The sequence below is a fragment of the Phacochoerus africanus genome, chromosome 8 (assembly GCF_016906955.1).
Source record: "Phacochoerus africanus isolate WHEZ1 chromosome 8, ROS_Pafr_v1, whole genome shotgun sequence".
Classification (NCBI taxonomy): Eukaryota; Metazoa; Chordata; class Mammalia; order Artiodactyla; family Suidae; genus Phacochoerus; species Phacochoerus africanus.
This window is the reverse complement of record NC_062551.1, coordinates 29,217,959-29,238,263: the sequence shown is the minus strand read 5'-3', so window position 1 is coordinate 29,238,263 and position 20,305 is coordinate 29,217,959. Positions and strand designations below refer to the sequence as shown.

The 20,305-nt window shown below is 49.8% G+C and overlaps 1 protein-coding gene across 3 annotated transcripts in view; it reads left to right on the top strand.

Annotated features, from left to right (window-relative positions):
* GNAO1 (G protein subunit alpha o1) overlaps positions 1-20,305 on the top strand; it is a 174,206-nt gene that overhangs the window by 82,072 nt on the left and 71,829 nt on the right. For all 3 annotated transcript variants that reach the window (XM_047789624.1, XM_047789626.1, XM_047789625.1), the window contains one exon: positions 1,743-1,884. In XM_047789624.1, coding sequence (XP_047645580.1) covers positions 1,743-1,884 — 142 coding nt within the window. The remainder of the gene's footprint in view (positions 1-1,742; positions 1,885-20,305) is intronic.

Sequence of the window (20,305 nt, the reverse complement as noted above, 5' to 3'; positions counted from 1 at the left end):
CCAGTGTCTGAAACCACTTGTTGCATGTGCTTTGTTCGTCTTTCTAGTTGTTTACTGTGGGAGCTAAGAATGCCCTTTGAGATCTCTCTGGGGTGTTGCACCAGCGATCCAGACCAGGTGTACACACCCTCAAGAAGGGTATTTGAAAATGGATTTAGAGCTAATCAAAGTCAATGAAAAGGCAATATAGTCATTTTGATCTACTTCTTAGAGAAACTCAGGATAAAGACTCACAACCCAGCACCAAGTCACATTTTATAACAGGAATCATTAGTGTCTGTCAGTTGATGAGTGGATAAGTAAAACATGGCCTTTCCATAAGCGGAATATAATTCGGCAACAAAAAGAGAGTACTGATGCATGCTACAGCACAGGTGAACATGGATGAACATGCCAAGTGAATGAAACTAGTCACAAAAAAACACATCTTGTACCATTCCGTGTGTATGAAATGTCCAGAACAGGCAAATTTATAAAAGCAACAGGCAGATCAGATGAGTGGTCATTTATTGCTGGGGTTTGGTGGGGGGTGGACAGTGACTGCTAAGGGTACAGGATTTCCTTGGGGGAGGAAACTGTTCTAAAATTAGACTGTGGTGATCCCTGTCCAACCTTGTGACTATACTAAGAAATATTGAATCATGTGCTTTCAGTGGGTGGCTTGCATGTGTGTGAATTACATCTCAGTAAAATTCTTTATACAAAGACTTGTTAGCAGTTTTCTCTTGTGAGGAAGGCCTGAAAGGGGCTGTGGAGGCGGAAAGGAAGATGTACATGTGGCAGGTAGTGGTCATGGGCTGGAAAGCCTGACCACAGGAGAGTTTACACCGTTTATTGGGATATGATGGATATTAGTCTTGAAATCTGTTTGTCCTCTCTTAATTACCTCCACTGTAAGAGGATTCTGGCAAAGTCTTGGTTTTACCCCCTTTCTAGTTCTCTCTCCCCCTTGGCCCTTATTGACAGTGAATCTTCCTTGAGCAACCAGCATCTGCAGGGAGCAAGGTCCTCAGGGCAAGCCCAGCGTCAGCCTTGACCCCAGAGGAACCTGAGAACCAGAGGGCAGGGAGTGTCACGTGGTCTCTGAGAACTGCAGTGTCACCTTCATGTGCTTCGTATCATGTTCAGAGCCATAAGAATAAGGGTGACACAATGGTCAAATCCCAGCAGGGCATGGAGAGTGGGCACATTCCTTCTGTTGGCTTTTCTGTTGTCAAAGATGAAGGTAGTTCATTTCAAGTGCGCTTACCGTCATTAAAAGCAGTGTGAGTTTTCTGTGAAGGAAAAATGCATCGTGATTTGCCAGCTTCTTCCAAGGGTCTTCGGCTGAGTGGATATTTAAGTTAAGACCCTGAGCTTTGCTTAGGTAGACAAATAGCGAACATTTATTGAGTGCTTGGTGTGTGTTCTAAGTGCTTTTAAGTACTATCAACACCTTGACTGATCTTTCTTTCACTGTACCTAGGGAATGGATAAAGACTGCATTACTTTTTTCCACTATTCTGTTTTTCAGTTTAATTTTCAGTCATTCAGGCAGATTTTTCTTTCAGAGTTTGTGGTATCGCAACAGCTCAATAATTCTTCCAAATTGGACCTAGCCCTCAGCAAGCTAAGTCAGGAGGTTGGCAAGGGAGTGGGGGTAGGGTGGGGGAAAAGGAGGGTGCCTCACATGCCTGGTGCTCTTTGTGCCGGGGTCAGGACAGCAACCCTCCTCAGATGTGCGATGTGTGGTTTTTCTCTAGGATCATCCATGAAGATGGCTTCTCTGGAGAAGACGTGAAACAGTACAAGCCTGTTGTCTACAGCAACACCATCCAGTCCCTGGCAGCCATCGTCCGGGCCATGGACACTTTGGGCATCGAATATGGTGACAAGGAGAGAAAGGTAAGCCACTGCACACATGGGCCCAGCCAGGAGAGGGCCTGGCCGTTACCCACTGTATCTTCCTCATAAGGCTGGGCTGCTGATGCGAGAACAGAACGAGACTGTGCTGGTCACCAGCCTAAGCCCTTGTACCAGCCAGCCTGGCAAATACAATCAAACACGGGCTCCGGTGATGGGCAAACCTCTGCAGCAAAGTCGCCAGCAGAGATAGTAGCCACAGAATTCCAGGGTGTATTTTTCAAATGAGGAAGTGTTGGTGATTGCCCCAAACTGGGACTCTCCGGGACTTTGTACATGCCCTTGGACAGTGATTGAACAGAAAAAATACTTCTTAGACAAGCCCCACTTGGCCTCATCTCCCCTCCTTAGGGAAGCTTTCCTTACCTTGTGGCTGGTGGGGGCAGCCATTTGAATCAACTCTCTTCCCACCTTTATGCCAAGGGACGTGTTTTCTGTCTCTCCGGAGGTGAGTCTCAGGGTATCGGGGGCTCTTCTTCCTGTAGGAGGTCGATATCCTAGAACAGGGACTGGTTTTCAGTTGTTTCCAGGTAGCTGATAAGTAGTGAAAGGAATAAGTTATAAAAAACCTCTTATTCGCAAACATTTGCATAAACTGTGAGACTGAACCTTACACAACTATACTAGCAAAGCTAAATGAAAGAGTGTAGGGAGGGAAAACAGCTTCAAAGATTTCTATCCAGACGTGACTCTTTGTCTCCTGGTAGGATTCTGAACCCCAGCCTTCCTCTCCCTGTGACCCAGAGCTTGGAGAAGGGGAGCAGGTGGAGGCCTTCAAGGCCTACGTCCCTCATTGGAGCCCCTGGACAGAGAGCATTAACCTCTGATTACTGTGTGGTTTGGTTGTGTGTCGTACACACACACCCTTTCTTTGCTAAAAATCACCTCCCTCACTGAGGAAAACTATCCTCACCCCTCTGGGTCTGATAAATCATCTGTGAAAGATAGATGTAAAATTCATTATTTTAGGCACAAAATCCTAATTCCATGGGTCAGAGTCCTTCCAGCTCAGGCATTGGCTCCTCCAGAGCAGGGGAATTGGGTGACTAAGAGTGTGTCCAGGCCAGGCTGCAATGGGAGAGCTGGGCGCGGCTCCTCTGCAAGGCTGAGTCCAGCAGCCAGTTCTGCAGAGGAAGCACTTCTCCCTGGACACTGGCTTTGGTTTTGCTCATAGAGCCAAGGCCCCTGGAATGAAGGGCACCATGAGCCCTTCAGTTTTATTTCCACTAAATGTCCACTGAGGGTGCCATGTGCTGGGTGCCAGGGATACGCGAACCAGCACACTAGTCATGGAGGCTGGAGAAACCAGTCAGCAGATAGCAGCTCAGATCATCAGAAGCAGCCAAGGCTGGTTACGAGTAGCCAGAGGAGTTACAGGGCCTCCTTCATTTTCATAATAATGACCACAGCGGTAATACAACTAGCTTTCTTAATATTGAACACCTACTAGCTGTCAGGCACTGTGCTAAGTATTAACCCACTTAAATCACCTTGAGCATTAAAACCCAGAGCAAGAAATGCCAGGTCTGATCTTCAGACGTAAGACAGGCGATAGGCCTTTGGTCTCTCTGTATCCCTTTTGGCCGAAGAAAGAGTATGGTGCCTGAATCTCAGTTAACCAGACAGCAGACAATGTAAAAGGCTCATGTGTCCATAGCACACACCCTACACACACAGGCACACACACCATGGCCCCTGAGATCTTTCAAGAGTGGTGCACTGCCATGCCCACTTCCCAACCAACTCTTCCTTTCTTAAAACCTCCTGCCGTGATGATAACCCACAATAGTCAGTGTGATTTTGGAATACTTTTCTCCTTCAGTTTTGGAAAACAGTCATTTTCAAATGGAGGGATTTTCTTTTCCATTTTATTATCCTGAATAGAGAGATGATTGCTCGGGAGTTACTAGTAGTAACATGATATATTATATATTAAGGACTATACTGTGGGGCCCCTTGGCCTCTGTGGCTCTTTCTCTTATGTGGGATTCCTGGCAGAGACAGCCAGGAATAGTGGGAAGTTGGGAAAGGATCCAGTAGGAAGGGAGATCGAGAGCAGAGTAGGGACTCCATGGTAGTACCACTGAGCTGGAGCCCAGTCCTGTTCTGACAAGTAGCAACATGGCAGGCTCCTGACCTGTCACCAGGGCAGCACAAGCTTGTCAAGTACACGCACCTCGCTGGTAAAGTCCTCCAGGCCCTGGGACACCCCCTGTGCTATTTCACCTTAGGCCAAAGTGACAGGGCAGCTGGAGAATGTTTCCTGGGAATGGGCTAGTGTGGATTTGGTGTCTGGGCAGCTGCATGCACGGACCCCGCAAAGCCATGTGTGATGATGAAGGAAAGGGGCCTAGTGATTAATTAACTGGGGCGAAAGGATAAGGATTAGGAAGCTAGGACTCTAGTGTCCCCAGCCTGGATAACCAGGAATGGTGTGAAACCTCTGGCAGAAAATCAGGAGGTGTTCTATCTAGGCTGGGCTAAAGGTGGTTTCAACCTGATGGGCCTCCAGGTGGGATCAGCAAGTTGATGGACTCAGGGAACCGAAGCTCCAAGAGGTGATGATAATAGTCACTTTCGATTCCAGGGCTCGTATTAAACCATTTACACTAATTAAATCATTTAATCCTAACAACTGCCTGTGCAGTGGGTGCTATTGTTAGTCATTTTATAAATGGAAAAAAAAAACGAGGCAGAGAGGCGAAGTGACTTACCCAAAGTCACTCAGCACAAAATAATATATGCATATATAGTATAGATATATAACCCTGAGGAAGCTATAATCCGTGTGACTCAGGTCCAGATCAGAGTCGCCTTTAAACAGGCACAGTACCATGGGACAAGACGAATCTTCGGAAGACTCCCATTCTTTCTTCTGGATCTGGGACTCAAAGAGCAATTCCCACCAGCTTTTTCCTATGTCCTGTCCTGTCCTGTCTCCCTCTGTCTGTCCCAGCCCCACTCTCTTGAGTTGCTTTTTCCCTCAAGTTCCCCAGAGGTGGCCTGTCTTCCCCCAGCCTGCCAGGCCTTTCCTCTCCTGTCCTTTCTCCTCCTTGCCGCTTCTCCCACATTTTCTCTCCTGCCTTCTCACTCCCTCTCCCTCTCCTGCTCTCTGCCCCTCCTCTCCCTCTCTCCCTTTCTCCAGCTGGTCCTCAGTTTCTCTGTTTTTTCTTCTTCCCCTCTCCCTTGTCTTCACTGCCTCCTTCCTCCTCCTCTCTCCCTTCCTTCGCCCCCTCCCTCTAAGGGTCTCCCTCCAACCTTCCCTCCCTCCTCACCCCCAGCTCATTATCGTGTTAATTGTCTTAACCTTTGAGTGGAGTCCCTGCCCCTCCTCCTTCCTCCCTCTTCAGCTCAGGACCTGCATCTGCATCAGAAAAGCGGAGAAACTAGTCTGGCAGAACTGGCCTAATCTCAGACACTGAAAGAAAGTCTGGGAGAAAAAGAACATTTACAGGATTAGGAGGTTCACTTGGACCAGCAAGGGGATGGGGAAAGTCTGTGAACAATCCCACGTTATAAATTTTATCACACACACAGGTGTGTGTGTGTGTGTGTATAATTTATATGCATATACACCTATACTTGCATATGTAAAGTACTCTGTAATGGAACAATAGGGAAGAAGTAATGCCTTGAAATTGTATGAGTTTTTTCAGTTGAAAATACTCTCATTTTCACTTTCTCACTGTGCCTGTTTCTCTCACTAAATTATAAGCTCTCTGAGGACAGAATATAGATCTAATCCATCTAGTACAGTGCCTGACACAAGAAGTATTGGGTACTGTATTCAAATCCCAGGTCTACCACCTGCTCTATGGCCCTGGGTAGATTATTTAACTTCTTTAACCCTCGATGTCCCTGGCTGTAAAATGGGCATAATCCTAATACCATCTCTATTCATCTGCTGGAAGATTACATGAGGTCATACATGTGAAGGGTTTAGGATCATGCCTGACAAGCACAGCACTTAATGGGTGGCCCAGGGAGAGTGACCCAGGCGGGACTAAAGATCAGGGCTAGTGCTGAAGTTACTGCCCAGCGCTCCAAGGTTCCACCAAGGGGCTTCATTAGAAGGCCCCCACCCCCAAGTTAATGGCCCTCTTTGGGGAAGCAGAATCAGATTTCACACTTAGATCCCAGAAATGTCATTGGATCTTCTCTGGTAAAATAAATCTTGACATTTAAGTCACCTGGTGGAGTTCTGAACATTATCTGCTTTTTAATCAGGGAAATATTGTGGTGCATTCACCCTGTGGTTTGCACAAATTCTGAAACAGACAAAAACAAGGATGCTTTCTGGTCGGCTGGTCAGAGTTCCTAGGGCCTGGAGAAATCTCAGCAGTGACTGTCAGGTCCGATGGGGGCTGGGGAGGGTGACAGATAAGGCCCAAAGCTAAGGCCAGGCAGAGGCTTCCTCTGGGCAGCAGCATTTCTTGTCATGCCTTCTACAACTCCTCACCACCCAGAGCAGGGACAGCTGGAGCAGCCGCCTCCGCTCACCCATTCATTCATCTGTGTAGGCGTTCCTGCAGTGGTGGGCAAGTCCTGGTCCCTGCCCCCCCTTCTCCCTGGGCACAGGCAAGGACGGCAGGAGCTTCAGTAGATACGGTTTTTTAATCTCCTGAAAGTGCAGTGATAACAGCATACCCTCACTGGGTCGTCTTGAGGATTAAATGACTAATAAGTGTGAGCTCTTAGAGCAGGGTCTGGCACACAGTAGGTGCTTGGGAAAGCTTAGATGTTATTAGCATCACCTGCCTTGAAGCAAAATGACAACTACTCTAAAGGTTGATTAGGCCTTACAACAAAGGGTAGGAGGGAGGAAGGCCTGTGCCGAGTAAAGCTGTGTGTCAGGGGCCTGGAAAACTTGTGCGAGGAGTCTTGCCTTTGCCTGGGTTCCGTCCTGCTGTCCACTGGCTATCTGAGAGAATCAGGAAAGCCGGAGCAGGCTTGGACGTCTTGCATGACTGGCATTAATGAAGAGGTGCTGATGAGAAGATGACGGTTCTTTTCCACTGAGTGTTGGAGTTTACCGACGGCTAACTAAACGTTTTTCTGACTCTTGCTAACATGCTGAGCCATTCCCTGCCTTAGTGAGTCAAGTGTTGAGAACACACTAGGGTGTTTCCTTGTTGATGGCAGGGTGGGGGGTGGGGGTGTCACACTGGCCCTCTAGCTCCTCTCGGTGGACATGGGCATTGTGGTCCAGGCCCAGAGATGAAGGACACTCCAGTAGGTGGTTGGGCCTAATATGCTATTCCAGGACATTCCAAAGACGTTACCTTTGAATAAATTGTTGGAAAAACAGTTCAGGTAGAAGAGAGCCTAGATCCTTCCTGCCTTGAGGCCTTTGATCCACAGACTTCAGCCCAAGCACAGACATGCTCCTGGCCTTGTTCCTCAAGAAGCAGGTGATGGCTGCCATTATGGTTATGGAGGCGTTCCATGCATTGAGTTTGGGGGTAGTCATTGCCTTAGCTGTAAATGGTAAGCACTTTCCCTTGAGCAAAGCTCACAAAGCTCCTCTGAGTTTCCCTCTGTAAGTTAGGAGGTATTTAGCTCCAAGTAAAAACTGTTCAACTGATAGTGTCCTTGACAGTAGGGACAGCTCTTGTTTCCAGGACAGGGAGTCCAAAGAGTCGGCAGTGCCAGGGCCTCTCTGCATCTGTGCAGCATCACGGCCCAGGTCAGCACCTCAGTGGCTCACTGGGCATTCATGGCTCCTTCTCACAAGGAGTCCAGAGGCAGTAGGAAGAAGCTGGGCAGCTTATTCCACATTGGCCTAGCAGCACGGGAACTGAGGGAAGCAAAACTGTGGCTTTTTTTGGCCACTCTGTTAGGACACAGAGGCAAGAAGGAATAGCACCAGTCCTCACCTGGCCACTCCCTGAGGACTGTCATGGGAATTAGTGAGACTATGAATGCAGATGTGCTGTGTCAGTGGGCAGTCCAGACCAGAGGCCAGAAGTACTGGTGGGTACTCTGGCAGATGGATGCTCTTCCAGGCTGGGACAGAGGTGGGTCCTAGTTTCTTTTGCAGTTTTTGCCTTTGTTTCCCCACTGTCTTAGTCTTTTCTGGCTGATATAACAAAAATACCAAAGACTGGGTGGCTTAAACGAACAGAAATTTATTTCTCACCGTTCTGGAGGCTAGGAAGTCCAAGTTCAAGGTGCCAGCTTATCAGATGTCTGGTGAGGGCCACTTCCTTGTTCATGGACAGCCATCTTGCTGTGTCCTAACATGATGGAAAGGATAAGATTGATCTCTGGGTTCTCTTATAAAGCTCTTATAAATCAGCACCCCAAGGCTCCTCCTCCTGATGTCATGACATTGGGGATTAGGTTTCTACATATGAATTTCAAGGGAACACAAACTTTCAGTCTGTGTCTCAGAAGCTAGCATGTTGCCCTGAAGGGCACCAGAGACAAGAAAACAATTGGTGGCAGGTAAGTCCCTAGCAGCAAAAAAGCTGTGGCAGAGTCTCTGGAAAGAAAGTCTGTGCAGGTGAACCTGAAGCAGGGCTCCCTGAGGAAAGCACAGGCAAACCACTACCTGCATACCCCGGCGCCCCAGCTTTTCTGGGCTCCTTGGTCACTGCCAGGGCCCGGCCAGCCCCTGGCCTCTATCTGGGCCCTCTGGGCTTCCCTTCTGTGGTGTGCCGTGTGGAGTGGGTGTCCAAGCCTGGGCCTCCGCCAGTCTCCACACATTCACTGCCTGTAGAAAGGGATGTGAAATTTTTAAAAGACGGAAAAGGAAACCCAGAAACTCCAACCAACAGTAAGTGATGAAAACCACAGGCCGTGATACACTTGTGTCCCCTTCCTCCCTCCCACTCCCTTCCCTCCCTCTCTCTATCTCCCCTGTACTACACTCCCCTTACGTTCCCTGTAAGCCCTGAATTACCTGACTCTAATGGAAAAATGTTACAACTATGCAAGTAAATAGTCCCAAGCATCAGGATGAGGGCGGTCCCCACTAGTGGCCTTTTCCCTTGGGTATGCGGAGGGCCCCAGCATTATAGCCCTCATTCTCCCTGCCCAATCTCTCTCCCCCAGCCGCCCCACAGGGGAAACCAGAGCTTCCTCTTTGGTGAGGGAAGATTGTGTATATATACTTTGGGCTGAAAGATTTCTTTAAAGTGGCAGATGAGCTGCCAAGGAGACCTCCTAGCCTTAGAAGATGTAGAAAACAGCTAAGAGAAGCCTGTCTAGCCAATGCCCCCCCCCCTTTTTTGAGGCTCCTGGTATATTGAAAAATGAAGAATTCCTAAAACAAGATCACAAAATCGTGGCATATTTTAAATGTGTATACTTAACAGATTAATACTTTGGACCCACCACAAATGCAGTGCAATATAACTGTGCTACCCAAAACATAGTTACGGGATTTGTAAAAATAATTCATTCACAGTGCAGTGCTGGCCATGCGGGCCTGTAAGGGGACAAAGACTAAAGCTTTGTGGTGAGCACTGTTGCCTTTGACCTCGAGGTCTCTCCCTGAGGACATCTCTTACCTTATTTGGTCCAGATCCCACATGTGAGCCCTTTGTGAACATCTCATCCTTTCCTGGGGACCCAGTGTACTGCCAAGGAGCCTGGGGACCAAGAGGTGGACTTGGGGTCATCAAGGTATCAGGGATGGGAGAGTGATCAGGTGTGCCGAGGCATGTAGGTGAGACTATGAGTCACAGACCCGGTGGGGGTGGCCAAGATGTGCTTTCTGTGTCCCTCCCCAGCTTGGAGGCCCTGCTCTGTGTGCTTGTGGGGTGAGTGGTATAGTACCACACACACCGGGGTTGGGGATGGCTCTCCTAGGAAAACCAGAGCCCATCTGTGCCCTTCCCACAACCACACCCACATCCATCGTCTGCTGGAATCAGCTCTCGCCCCCCTTCTTATTTATTTGGTGGCCACAACCTACAGTGGTCTTGCATCACTGCTGAAGACCCTCTCTGGATCAGTTAGGACACCCTTGGTCACAAAAGATAAAAAATAAAATCAAACTGGCTTGTGGGGAAAAAAAAAAAATCACCTCGCCCAAGGATGAAGACATCCTGAGGTCCTGCTGCAGGTGAGGCTTGACTCAGCAGCTCTGATACAGTCCTGGCTCCTCTCTCTCCACTCTGGCCCCCTTTGCAGTCTTCACCTTACACTCCACAGAATCTCTCCTTGCCTTGCAAGAAAATGGCTGTAGCAGTTAAGTCACCACGTCCTTCCACCCTGCCTCATCTGAGAGTATCCTGGGACGTACAGAGTGCAAGGTGCCTCCCTGCAGTCCCTTTGCTGAGCAGCCACTTAGGTCCTGGGAGTCCCTTTTTCTCCTTGTCCCAATTAGATCGCATGTCCATCTATGGACCAGTCACTGTGACCAAGGGGAATGCCGTACTCTGATTTCCTGAGGGGTTCTTGGGACCAGAGTGAATTCCCCAGAGCAAAAAGCAGGAGTTCATGAAGGTGGAAGCAGAAGAAACCGAGGAGACCATCATAACCATCCCGAATCTCTCATTGACTTTAGCGCAGCCAACCGTGCCTGACTCATACTGTGTTCATGGATGGCCTGCCAGGCTGAAGTTAGCACAGCAGAATTAGGAGATACCCAAGTTTGGCTGGAGCTAGAGCTGCTGTTCCCTTGGTAGCCTTTCCCTCAGTGGGCCAGCCAGGATCCCAGGTGTTGGGCACGTGTACACAGCCCCCAGCCCACCATTTACCCTTCCTGTCTCACCTTTGCACTGGGGCTGTGGCAGAGGCTGATGGTACAGGGAAGGGGGCGGATAGGTTTCAGGGTGTCTCCTGGGAAGACTTGGGGGCTTTCCCAGCCTACCTGAGCCAGCAGAGACCTTAGCAATACACCAGTCAAGACCTCGTTTTAGAGCTGGGCAGGTGTAGCTGCTGAGGGCTGTGCCCCAGGGAGGCAGCTCAGCAGGGCTTAGAGTGAGACTTTGAAGTCCAGAGACACAACCTTGAATGCTGGCCCTGCCTGTCACCAGCATTGGACTTCAGGCTGGTTACTTGGTTCATGCAACCTCGGATTCCTCCTCTGAAAACTGAAGATGACAATAATATGACCTACTCACAGGGTTATTACGATTAAAAGATGACTATGTATTGAGGGCTAAGCATGGGGCCTGACACCTAGTAAGTGCACTCCCACACTTCACTGCCTTTTTGGTGAAGGGAGAGCCAGGACTAGAAGTCTGGCTGTGACAGTTGTTTCAAACTGGGGTGAAGAGTTAGTGCTGAGACCTCTGAACTGCCACAAGTCAAAGAGGTGGCCTCAGCCCCTCCCCAGAGTTACCTATGGGCTCTGGTTCCAGGCCAGGAGGCAGGTGTGTGCCCAGCCCTCATTCTTGCTGGCTTAGCAGGAGTGGTGCTGAGGAGGCTGCTCCCTAACCAGAGCCCAGTAGGGCCTGAGACAGAAGCCAAAAGAGATGGTGCCTAAGGAGAGAGGAAGCAGGATCAGAGAGAGAGGTGGACAGCACTGGGTAGAGGTCCCCTGGGAAACACGAGAGTAGGAAGGGTAACCCCGTGGGGTGTCCCAGCATCAGTGGGGTGCCTATTGCAGAGCGAGTGCTCCTTAAATGGCAGCTGCCTTCTTTTTTATTGGGGCTGCCCCTGGCTCCATGAATATCATTCCCGCCATAACCCCCCCCCCCCAGTCCCTGCAGCTGAAAGTGTCTTTTCCCTCTCCTGCGCACCTACAGCATCTCTCTCTTTTTCATTTGTTCACTCACTTGATCATTTGATCATGTGTTGTGGCTTTCTGTGTACTTAGGGGTTTGGCAGGCACTGAGCATGTGGCGGGGGGGTGGGGGGTGGGGGGACAGAAACAAGGCCTGGTGCCTTCACAGAGCCCAATCTAGGGAGGGACATCTCAGTAACTGCAGAGGGCTGTGAGTGTCCCAACAGCAGGCCTGGCCTGGCCTGTGCTGAGGATGACAAAGAACAGAAGGAATGGCATGCGTGAGGCAACAAGAGCAGGAGAAAGGGGGGTGGAATGTTGCAGGTGGGTGGAACAGCATGTGCAAAGTCTCTGAAGTAGAGACTCCCACTTGAGTGTCAGGGTCTCAAAGAAGGCTAGGGTGAGCCCAAAGATCCAGTGGGGAGAGTGGCAAGAGATGAGGCTGAAGAGGGAGGCAGGGGCCAGCCAGGTAAGGAGAGCCTCAAGGCCATGAAAGGAATTTTGGCTTTGCTCCTAGGTCAACAGGAAGTTGTGGAAGGTGTTAAGCAAGGTCAGGACATGGCTGGCCTCTGAAGAGGCCCGCTGTAGCTGTCATGTAGAGAATGGAAAGAAAAGCAACCAGAGAAGAGCCAAGAGACTACTGCAGGCTTTCGGAGTGGAGAGGTAGTCTGTCCTCCGAGGCCGGATAGAGGTCCCCACTTATCGGGTGCAGACAGGACTCCAGCACAATGGCAGCCCCTGGCCTCTCTGCCCTGGAAGTCCTCAGAGAGAACCTCTTCAAGGCTCCCTCATATAGAGAACCACAGCCTCTCTTCCAGCCCTTGACCGCAGCCCCTTCTGGGTATTCTGACCTCTACTCCCTCAACCCCCACCCCTGGCCTCAGTTGCCTCATCTGTACAATAGGGAGGACTCTATACTTGTGACAACAAATACCACAGACAGGGAGTCCCAGCAACACAGCATGCTCCCCCAGACACAGCATGAACGTGTTACTGCCTCTGCATGTACAGACCCTTCTGACTCAAACAGCAAGCCCGCGATGCTTGGCACAAATGCTGGCAGGCAGCTTCTCTCCTTCCTCTCTCCCGAGAGAGTCCAGGAACAGCTGACAGCTAGCTCTGGAGGGGCCATAGATGAGGAGCATTTGCACAACCAGACTCCCCCTCCCCCAGTACCTCTGGTCCAAAGTCCCCAGGGCACAGCCCTGAAATAGCTCACTGCCAAATTAGGTCCTGCTTTTCCAGCTCCGTGGGCGCCCTCCCCCTTCTTGCCCAGCTCTCTGTCTTCATTCCCTTCTCCTTCCCACTGCACTTCCCTGCCTGGTGCCGAGACCAGCTGGTTTCCGTGATGACAACTGGCCAAGGAGAAGGCAGCAGCTCTCCCGGACCAGGATGTCTCTCTGGGCCCAGCTTCACAGGCCAGGGTGCTACCAGAGGCTCCACAGCTGTCTCAGGGTCTGCAATGTGCACCTACCTGAGTGGTGAAGTGCCTTGATTCCTAGACACCACCCTGCCCGGGACCACATCCAGGAGTTCCCCTCTGTAGCACGAAGCCTGGCGATAAGGTCTCGGCCTCTTGTATCTTCTTGTGTGGAACCACAGTGCATATCCTCGAAGGGAAGCTGTGTGTGTGGCGGGGCCAAGAGCACCCACTCAGGAGTCAGGCAGGTACAGGGTTGAAACTGGATTCTACCCTTTAGCTTTGTGACCTCGGGCAGGTTCCTCCAGTTCCCTGAACCTCAGTTTCCTGATAATACTTGGTAATAATATCAGTGTAGGTCAGTCAGGACACAGGCTTCCCTGCTGTGACAAAGACCCCTCCATAACAGTGGCATAACTAAAATATGTGTTTCTCTTCTACCTGAGCAGCCCAGATGTGACACTGACCAGTCCTGTTGCTCTGTCATGCTCAGGATATCTGCTTCCATTCCAGGCTGGAGATCCTGCCCCAGTTACCCATTCTAGCCAGCAGCACAGGAGGAAGGGAGGGAGATTGGCTTGTAGAAGGCCTCGAGTGTCAGATCCAGAAGTGTAGATGCTCATGGCCTGGACCCGGGATTGTGTATGTTGGGGGAAGAGCCTGTGGCCAGCAGCGCTCCACAGAGATGGCGTGGTGGGCAGGCGAATTGCAGTCCCCCCACTGGAACATGTTGTGTCGTGTCAGTGTGCTTCAGGTCCACTTCTCAGCCTAGGCCCAGTGCGTCCTCCCTGGCTCACAGCATCAGCATCTCAGACCCCATTCCACCAGCCACTCAGGTGTCCCCGCTTTGCCCAGCATTTCCTGCTGGACCTGCACAGCCATCCTTGTCCCTGGAAGCCCCTTCCTGGTGCATCCACGTCCCTCATAGTCTGTAGCAGCCCTGTGGAGTTTAATCACAGCCTTTTCATGAGCACTTTGCTGTGAACATACCGTTTTGTGCTGGAAGAATCTTTAACATTCTTCTAACTCCAGATTCCTCAGACATTAGTCCTTCTAGGTGGGAACAACACTCTTTTCTTGTTAAGTTTGGTAACGTGGACTCTGTCTCCTCTTGGGGACCCACAGTGTGCATTACAGCATCCAAGGCACTCAGAGTCCTACAGAAGGGAAGCCTGTTGATGTGTGTCTCATCCAGAGTTTTCCACATTTTTCTTTTTTTTTTATTTTTTCCATTTTAGTTGGTTTACAGTGTTCTGTCAATTTCTGTCAAGTGACCCAGTCACACACACATATATATACATTCTTTTCCTCCATCGTGTTCCATCATAAGTGACTAGGTATAGCTCCCTGTGCTATACAGCAGGGTTTCATTGCTTATCCATTCCAAACGCCATAGTTTACTTCTGTTAACCCCGACTCCCAGTGCACCTCTTCCCCTCCCCCTTGGCAACCACAAAGTCTGTTCTCCAAGTCCATGAGTTTCTTTTCTGTGAAAAGGTTCATTTGTGCTATATATTAGATTCCTGATATAAATAATATTATATGGTGTTTGTCTGTCTTTTTTTTTTTTTTTTTTTGGTCTTTTTATCTTTAGGGCCTCACCTGCGGCACATGGAGGTTCCCAGGCTAGGGGTCGAATCAGAGCTATAGCCGCTAGCCTACACCAGAGGCGCAGCAACGCTGGATCCAAGCCGAATCTGCAACCTACACCACAGCTCACGGCAACTCTGGATCCTTAACCCACTGAGCAAGGCCAGGGATCGAACCTGCAACCTCATGATTCCTAGTTGGATTTGTTTCCACTGTGCAGCGGGAATGCCTGTCTTTCTCTTTCTGACTTACTTCACATGGTAGGAGAGTCTCTAGTTCCATCCATGTTACTGTAAATGGCATTATTTTGTTCTTTTTTTATGGCTGAGTAGTATTCCATTGTGTCTATATACCACATCTTCTGAACCCATTCATCTGTCGATGGACATTTAGGTTGTTTCCATGTCTTGGCTATTGTGAATAGTGTTGCAGTGAACATAGGGGTGCATGTGTCTTTTTCAAGGAAAGTTTTGTCCTGATATATGCCTGCGAGTGGGATTGCTGGATCATGTGGTAGTTCTGTATTTAGTTTTCTGAGGTACCTCCATACTGTTTTCCATGGTGGTTCCCACACTTTGCTTTTCTAGTGATCCTATTAAGTTGCATAACCATCCTCTGGGACCTGCTGCTCTCTCCCAGGTCCTTCCTTTTACCAAAGGGGATATTGAAGGACGAGCGAGAAGAGGCTTGCACAAGGTCATACCTCAGGTCCAGTAGAGATGGTATGAGACCCAGGTCTCCTGTTTCTAGACTGAGGATTTTTCCACTTGTTTTCCTCTCTCCTGTCCCCACAGGAAGTGAGACCCACACTCCCATTCTCCAGTAACTGTTCAAGGTGTGTCTTCCCTGCTCCAGAGTCCTAGGCCCATACCCACCCACCCCCAACCCACCCTTAGCATCTGATGTCCCTGAACAGTCAAAGGGCAGGGCCACTGCCTTCTGCTTCTCTTGCTCCTATAGGTGAAGCCTGTGACTAAGGGTGAAGTACCATTGGGCCAGTAAGCTCTCTCTCTCTCCCTCCCTCCCTCCCTCTCTCTCTCTCTCTCTCTCTCTCTCTCTCTCTCTTTTTTTTTTTTTTTTTTTTGGTGGCATATGAATTTGGTTCAGGGTTAGCCCTCCGAGACTTTCACCCTCCCTTGTTTGCCTCCAAGAGTGCAGTCCTGGGTGCTTATGTGTGATCTGATATTCCCCCATGCCCCATTGCTGTCCTGAGCACTGTCCACATGTTAGCTAATTTGCTCTCTTCTCTTTTCCCTTTCAGAGGCCCCTATTTCTTTTCTTTTCTTTCTTTCTTTTGAGATGTTATCTCATTATGTTTTTTTCTTTATTAAAGTATAGTTGATTTACACTGTCATGCCAATTTCTGCTGTATAGCAAGATGACTCACAGACACACACATTCCCTTTTTTTTTCTTTTTAGGGCCACACCCATGGCAAATGGAGTTTCCCAGGCTAGGGGTCTAATCGGAGCTGTAGCCGCTGGCCTACACCACAGCTCGTGGCAACACCAGATCCTTAACCCCCTGAGCAAGGCGAGGGATCGAACCTGCAACCTCATGGTTCCTAGTCAGATTCATTTCCACTGTACCACAACAGGAGCTCCACATTCCCTTTCTTATATTATTTTTCATCATGGTCTATCCCAGGAACATCTTTGGGCTCCAAGTCATAGATATTTCACTGCTGGTAGGGGAGAGGAGAATCAGGTCTAGCCCCTTGTGAGGAAGCTTTTTCCTCCTGGGAAAAGTTGAGGAGCTAGGGAGACACAGCCCCCCAGCCCTTGTCAGCCACCCAGCCAGATGGGGAGGAGAGTCTTCCCTCACGTGACTCCCTGGCCCCTGGTGGGGCAAGAGCCCAGGCCATCTGGAGCCCCCAGGAACTCAGGGAGGGGCTGGGTCCTTGTAAGATGAGGGTCCATCTTCAACTGGAGGCGTGCCAGGCCTCAGCTCATGGCAGAAGGACACTGATTCTTCAGAGTGCTGTCCCCAGCTTACTGTGTGAACTCAGGCAAGTCCCTTGTTCTACAGGGTCCTGCAGAGGAAGCAGATAGCCTCTCCTCCACCCCACCCCCCATTTAGTGTATAACTTCTGAAAAGTTCTCTAAGTTCTCCTGGCCTAACTCAGTTGTTAAGCTTAGGCGATTGCCAAGAACAGGGTTCTTCCCTGGTGTCCCCAGGGTTTGAAGGGCAGGGTGCGTTAAAGACTGATTTCTCTCAGGTAGGGAGTTGATGTGGTTTCCAGCAGATTCTCACTGTGCAGGGGTGAGTCTTCCATGGGCACGCAGCTCAGGGTTGGGGCCCTGGGCTGTCGATATGGGCAGTGTCCCAGCCTGGCCAGAGTTTCGATGCAGACTGGCACATGTAGGCCATCAAGCCATAGGGTAAAGCCACTAAATCAAGCAGAAAAACACCATCAAGTGTTAACGTCACTGCATCTATGTCAAGGGTAACCGTGCCATGTGCAGGGCTGCAGTGGGAGATGAACATGAACAGCCATGTGAAGCTGTCAGTTTCTGTCTGGTCACTCTGGAAGGCTCTCTGGGTGGTGGGGAGGGGAAGGTGGATTTGGGGAGCTAGTCCCTTGATGAGAATGACATGGCAGAGCATATGAGGGCATGAGGCCAGGGACGCCTTTGGGCATCATCACAGACATCTTGCACACATTTCATTCACTGAGCTGTGCCCCTAACCCAGAGCACAGGGACCAGGGCATCAAGAGTGCCAAGCAGTGGGAGGTGCGGCTGTTGAGTAGGCAAGCCCCGTACAGTCACCTTTCCTGGCCCCCATAACAGCCCACGGGCGCTATTACAGGTGCACGTCTACCCCTCCTGAGAGGCCCTCAGTGGCCCCCGTGGCCCTCAGGATAGAGTCTTGCCAGCCTTGTGTCTCTGCTCCTGCCTCTGTGTCTGCTTCTGACTATTTCAGTGCTGCAGCCTTGTGGCCCCAGGGGTTTCATGTGAGCCATGACCTCTGCAGGAGGCATTCTCCATCCCTGTCCTCCCCACAGACCTGGGCTCTACTGTCAACTCCTCTGGGAAACATCTCCTGCCCCACAGACCAGGCTGTGCCTTTTGTCCTGATGCCCTCAGTCCTTGGAGCACTTCAGGGCCTTGTCTCATGAGTACTCCATCAGTGTCTGTACCTGCCAGACCATAAGGGCAAGATGCGGGGCTTCCATTACCATTGGATTCCAGCATCCCTGTGGACGCCTCTGCACCTTGAGGCCTGCAGATTTGGCAGAGTCAAGGTCTTAGACATCCAGCCAGATTCTTTCCTCTTCCCCAAGCCTCACCCTGAGAAGAACCTGTTGATGGTATGAATCCTGAATTTCAGATCCAGTTTTGCTCATAGCTGGCCATGTGGTCCTTTGAGAACCCTGCATCTCTTGGCCAGCTGACTGTGTCCATCCCAAGGTCCAGGGGACACAGCATCCTCAGAAGTGTGGGGAGATGGCTTCCCGTGGTTGCAGCAGAGAATCACCCAGAGAACCAGCCAGAATGACCTTGAGAAGTGCAGCCCAGTGACCTGGACTCCCTGTTAGCACCCACAGGTCCTGAGTTGGGGTTTCTACACCACCTCCAGGATATGGGGTTGAGAGGATGGAGACTGTGGTTTCTGTGTGGAGGCCAGAAGGTCTGGTGGCCCTGAAACTCCCTGACCATCGTTGTCCTGGGCCTGGACATTCTCTCCAATGTGTATGGGGTACCTGGTAGGTGCCAGGCTGTCAGCGGGCAAGGCCCTCACAGGCCATGCACATGAGGAGCTCTCAGACTTGTCTCCCCATTCCAGCGCTGAGCAGTGCTTAGGCTCACACATTCTGCAGCCAGCCTGCCTCCTTGCAGAGCCCCTGCTGCTTTCTGTCAAGTTACTGATCTGCTCTGTACTCCTTTTTTTTTTTTTTTAATCTGTAAAATGGGGATAATAATGGTACCTACCTTGTGCTTGGGACAATGTAAAGGGCTTGAGTAGTGCCTAACACACTAGCACATGTAAGCTTTGAATTAGTTGGCTCCTACTGCCTTAGCTAAACATAGACTGGATAAGTTAAACAGCAGGAGTTTATTTTCTCACAGTGCTAGAGGCAGGAAGCCCACAACCAGGTTCTGGCCCATGTAGTTCCTATGGGGAGCTCTCTTCCTGGCTTGCATATGACCACCTTCTCACTAAGTCTCCATGTGGCCTTCCCTAGCGACAGGCCTGCCTATGCCTGCAGAGAGGGAGGAGGAGGGCAACTCTCTAAGGTCTCTGATAAGGATGCTAACCCTATCAGATCAAGGTCCCACCCTTATGATCTCATTTAAACTTAATCACTTTCTTACTCCAAATACGACACACTGAGGGTTAGGGCTTCAACATATGAATTTTTGTCAGACCCACACATTCAATCTATAATACTCTTACTAAGAAGATTGAGCCTTGGAAGTTCCCATCATGGCGCAGTGGTTAATGAATCTGACTAGGAAGCATGAGGTTGCAGGTTCAATCCTTGACCTTGCTCAGTGGGTTAAGGATCTGGTGTTGCCGTGAGCTGTGGTGTAGGTTGCAGACGCGGCTTGGATCCCACATTGCTGTGGCTGGCGTAGGCGGGTGGCTGCAGCTCTGATCAGACCCCTAGCCTGGTAACCTCCGTATGCTGCGGGAAGCAGCCCTAGAAAAAAGGAAAAAAGACCAAAAAAAAAAAAAAAAAGATTGAGCCTTTATGATCCATTACCCTATTTTGGCCCTTGGTAATGAACTTGCCTGCTGTGTATGAGGTCTTTAGGAGTTACACAGCTCTGTGTTGAGCCCCCATAAGGGCAGGAATGCTTTGTTTGCCAGCTCTGAGCACTGGGTTTGGCACAAAAGTAAATCCCTTTCACTTCCGCCATTTTTGTTAAATGCTGCACCTCTCACCTGTGGGGCAGGTGTAACTGGTGTTTACACATGAGGACACTGAGGCTCAGAGAATCCAAATGACTGCAGCGAATCAGTGGCTGCAAGCAGCTAGTCAGTAGCAGAGCCATTCTTGGACCCAGATATCTCAAAACTTGGCCCACTGCCCATTCTACTGCTGGTATGGCCCCCTGTGAGATCAGAGCAGAGATCTATCAAAAATTGATTGTGGAAAACCAGAATGTTTGGGCCCTGAATTGTAGAGCCATCTTGTTCATCTTGCAGCCCTGAGTCTTCCCAGCTACTGAAGGTAAACCACACCCCCTGGCCATCAGCAATCACTCCCCATTCCCCCTACCCCCAGTCTGCTTTCGGTCCCTGTGGATTTGTCTGTTCTGGACATTTAATAGGAATGCAGTCATAAAACATGTACCCTTTTGTATCTAACCTACTTCACCCAGCATGGTATTTGCAAGGTTTGTCCATGTTGTAGCCACATGATAACCCACTATATTGGAATGTGGCTATGTCAGATTTTGCCGTTGGACTGTTGATGGACACTTGGATTGTTTCCACATTTTGGCTATCCTAATAATGCTGCTGTGAACATTCATGCGTAGGTTTTTTTGTGGACTCATGCTTTCATTTCTCTTGGGTGTGTACCTGCGAGTAGAACTGATGAGTCATATGCTAAGTCTATTTTAACTTTCTGAAGAAGTGTCCAACTATTTTCCAAAGTGGCTATAACATTTCACATTGCCATAAGCGATGTATGAGTGTTCTAATTCTCTACATTCTCGCTTACATTTGTTATCGCCCATCTTTTTTATTATGGCCTCCTAG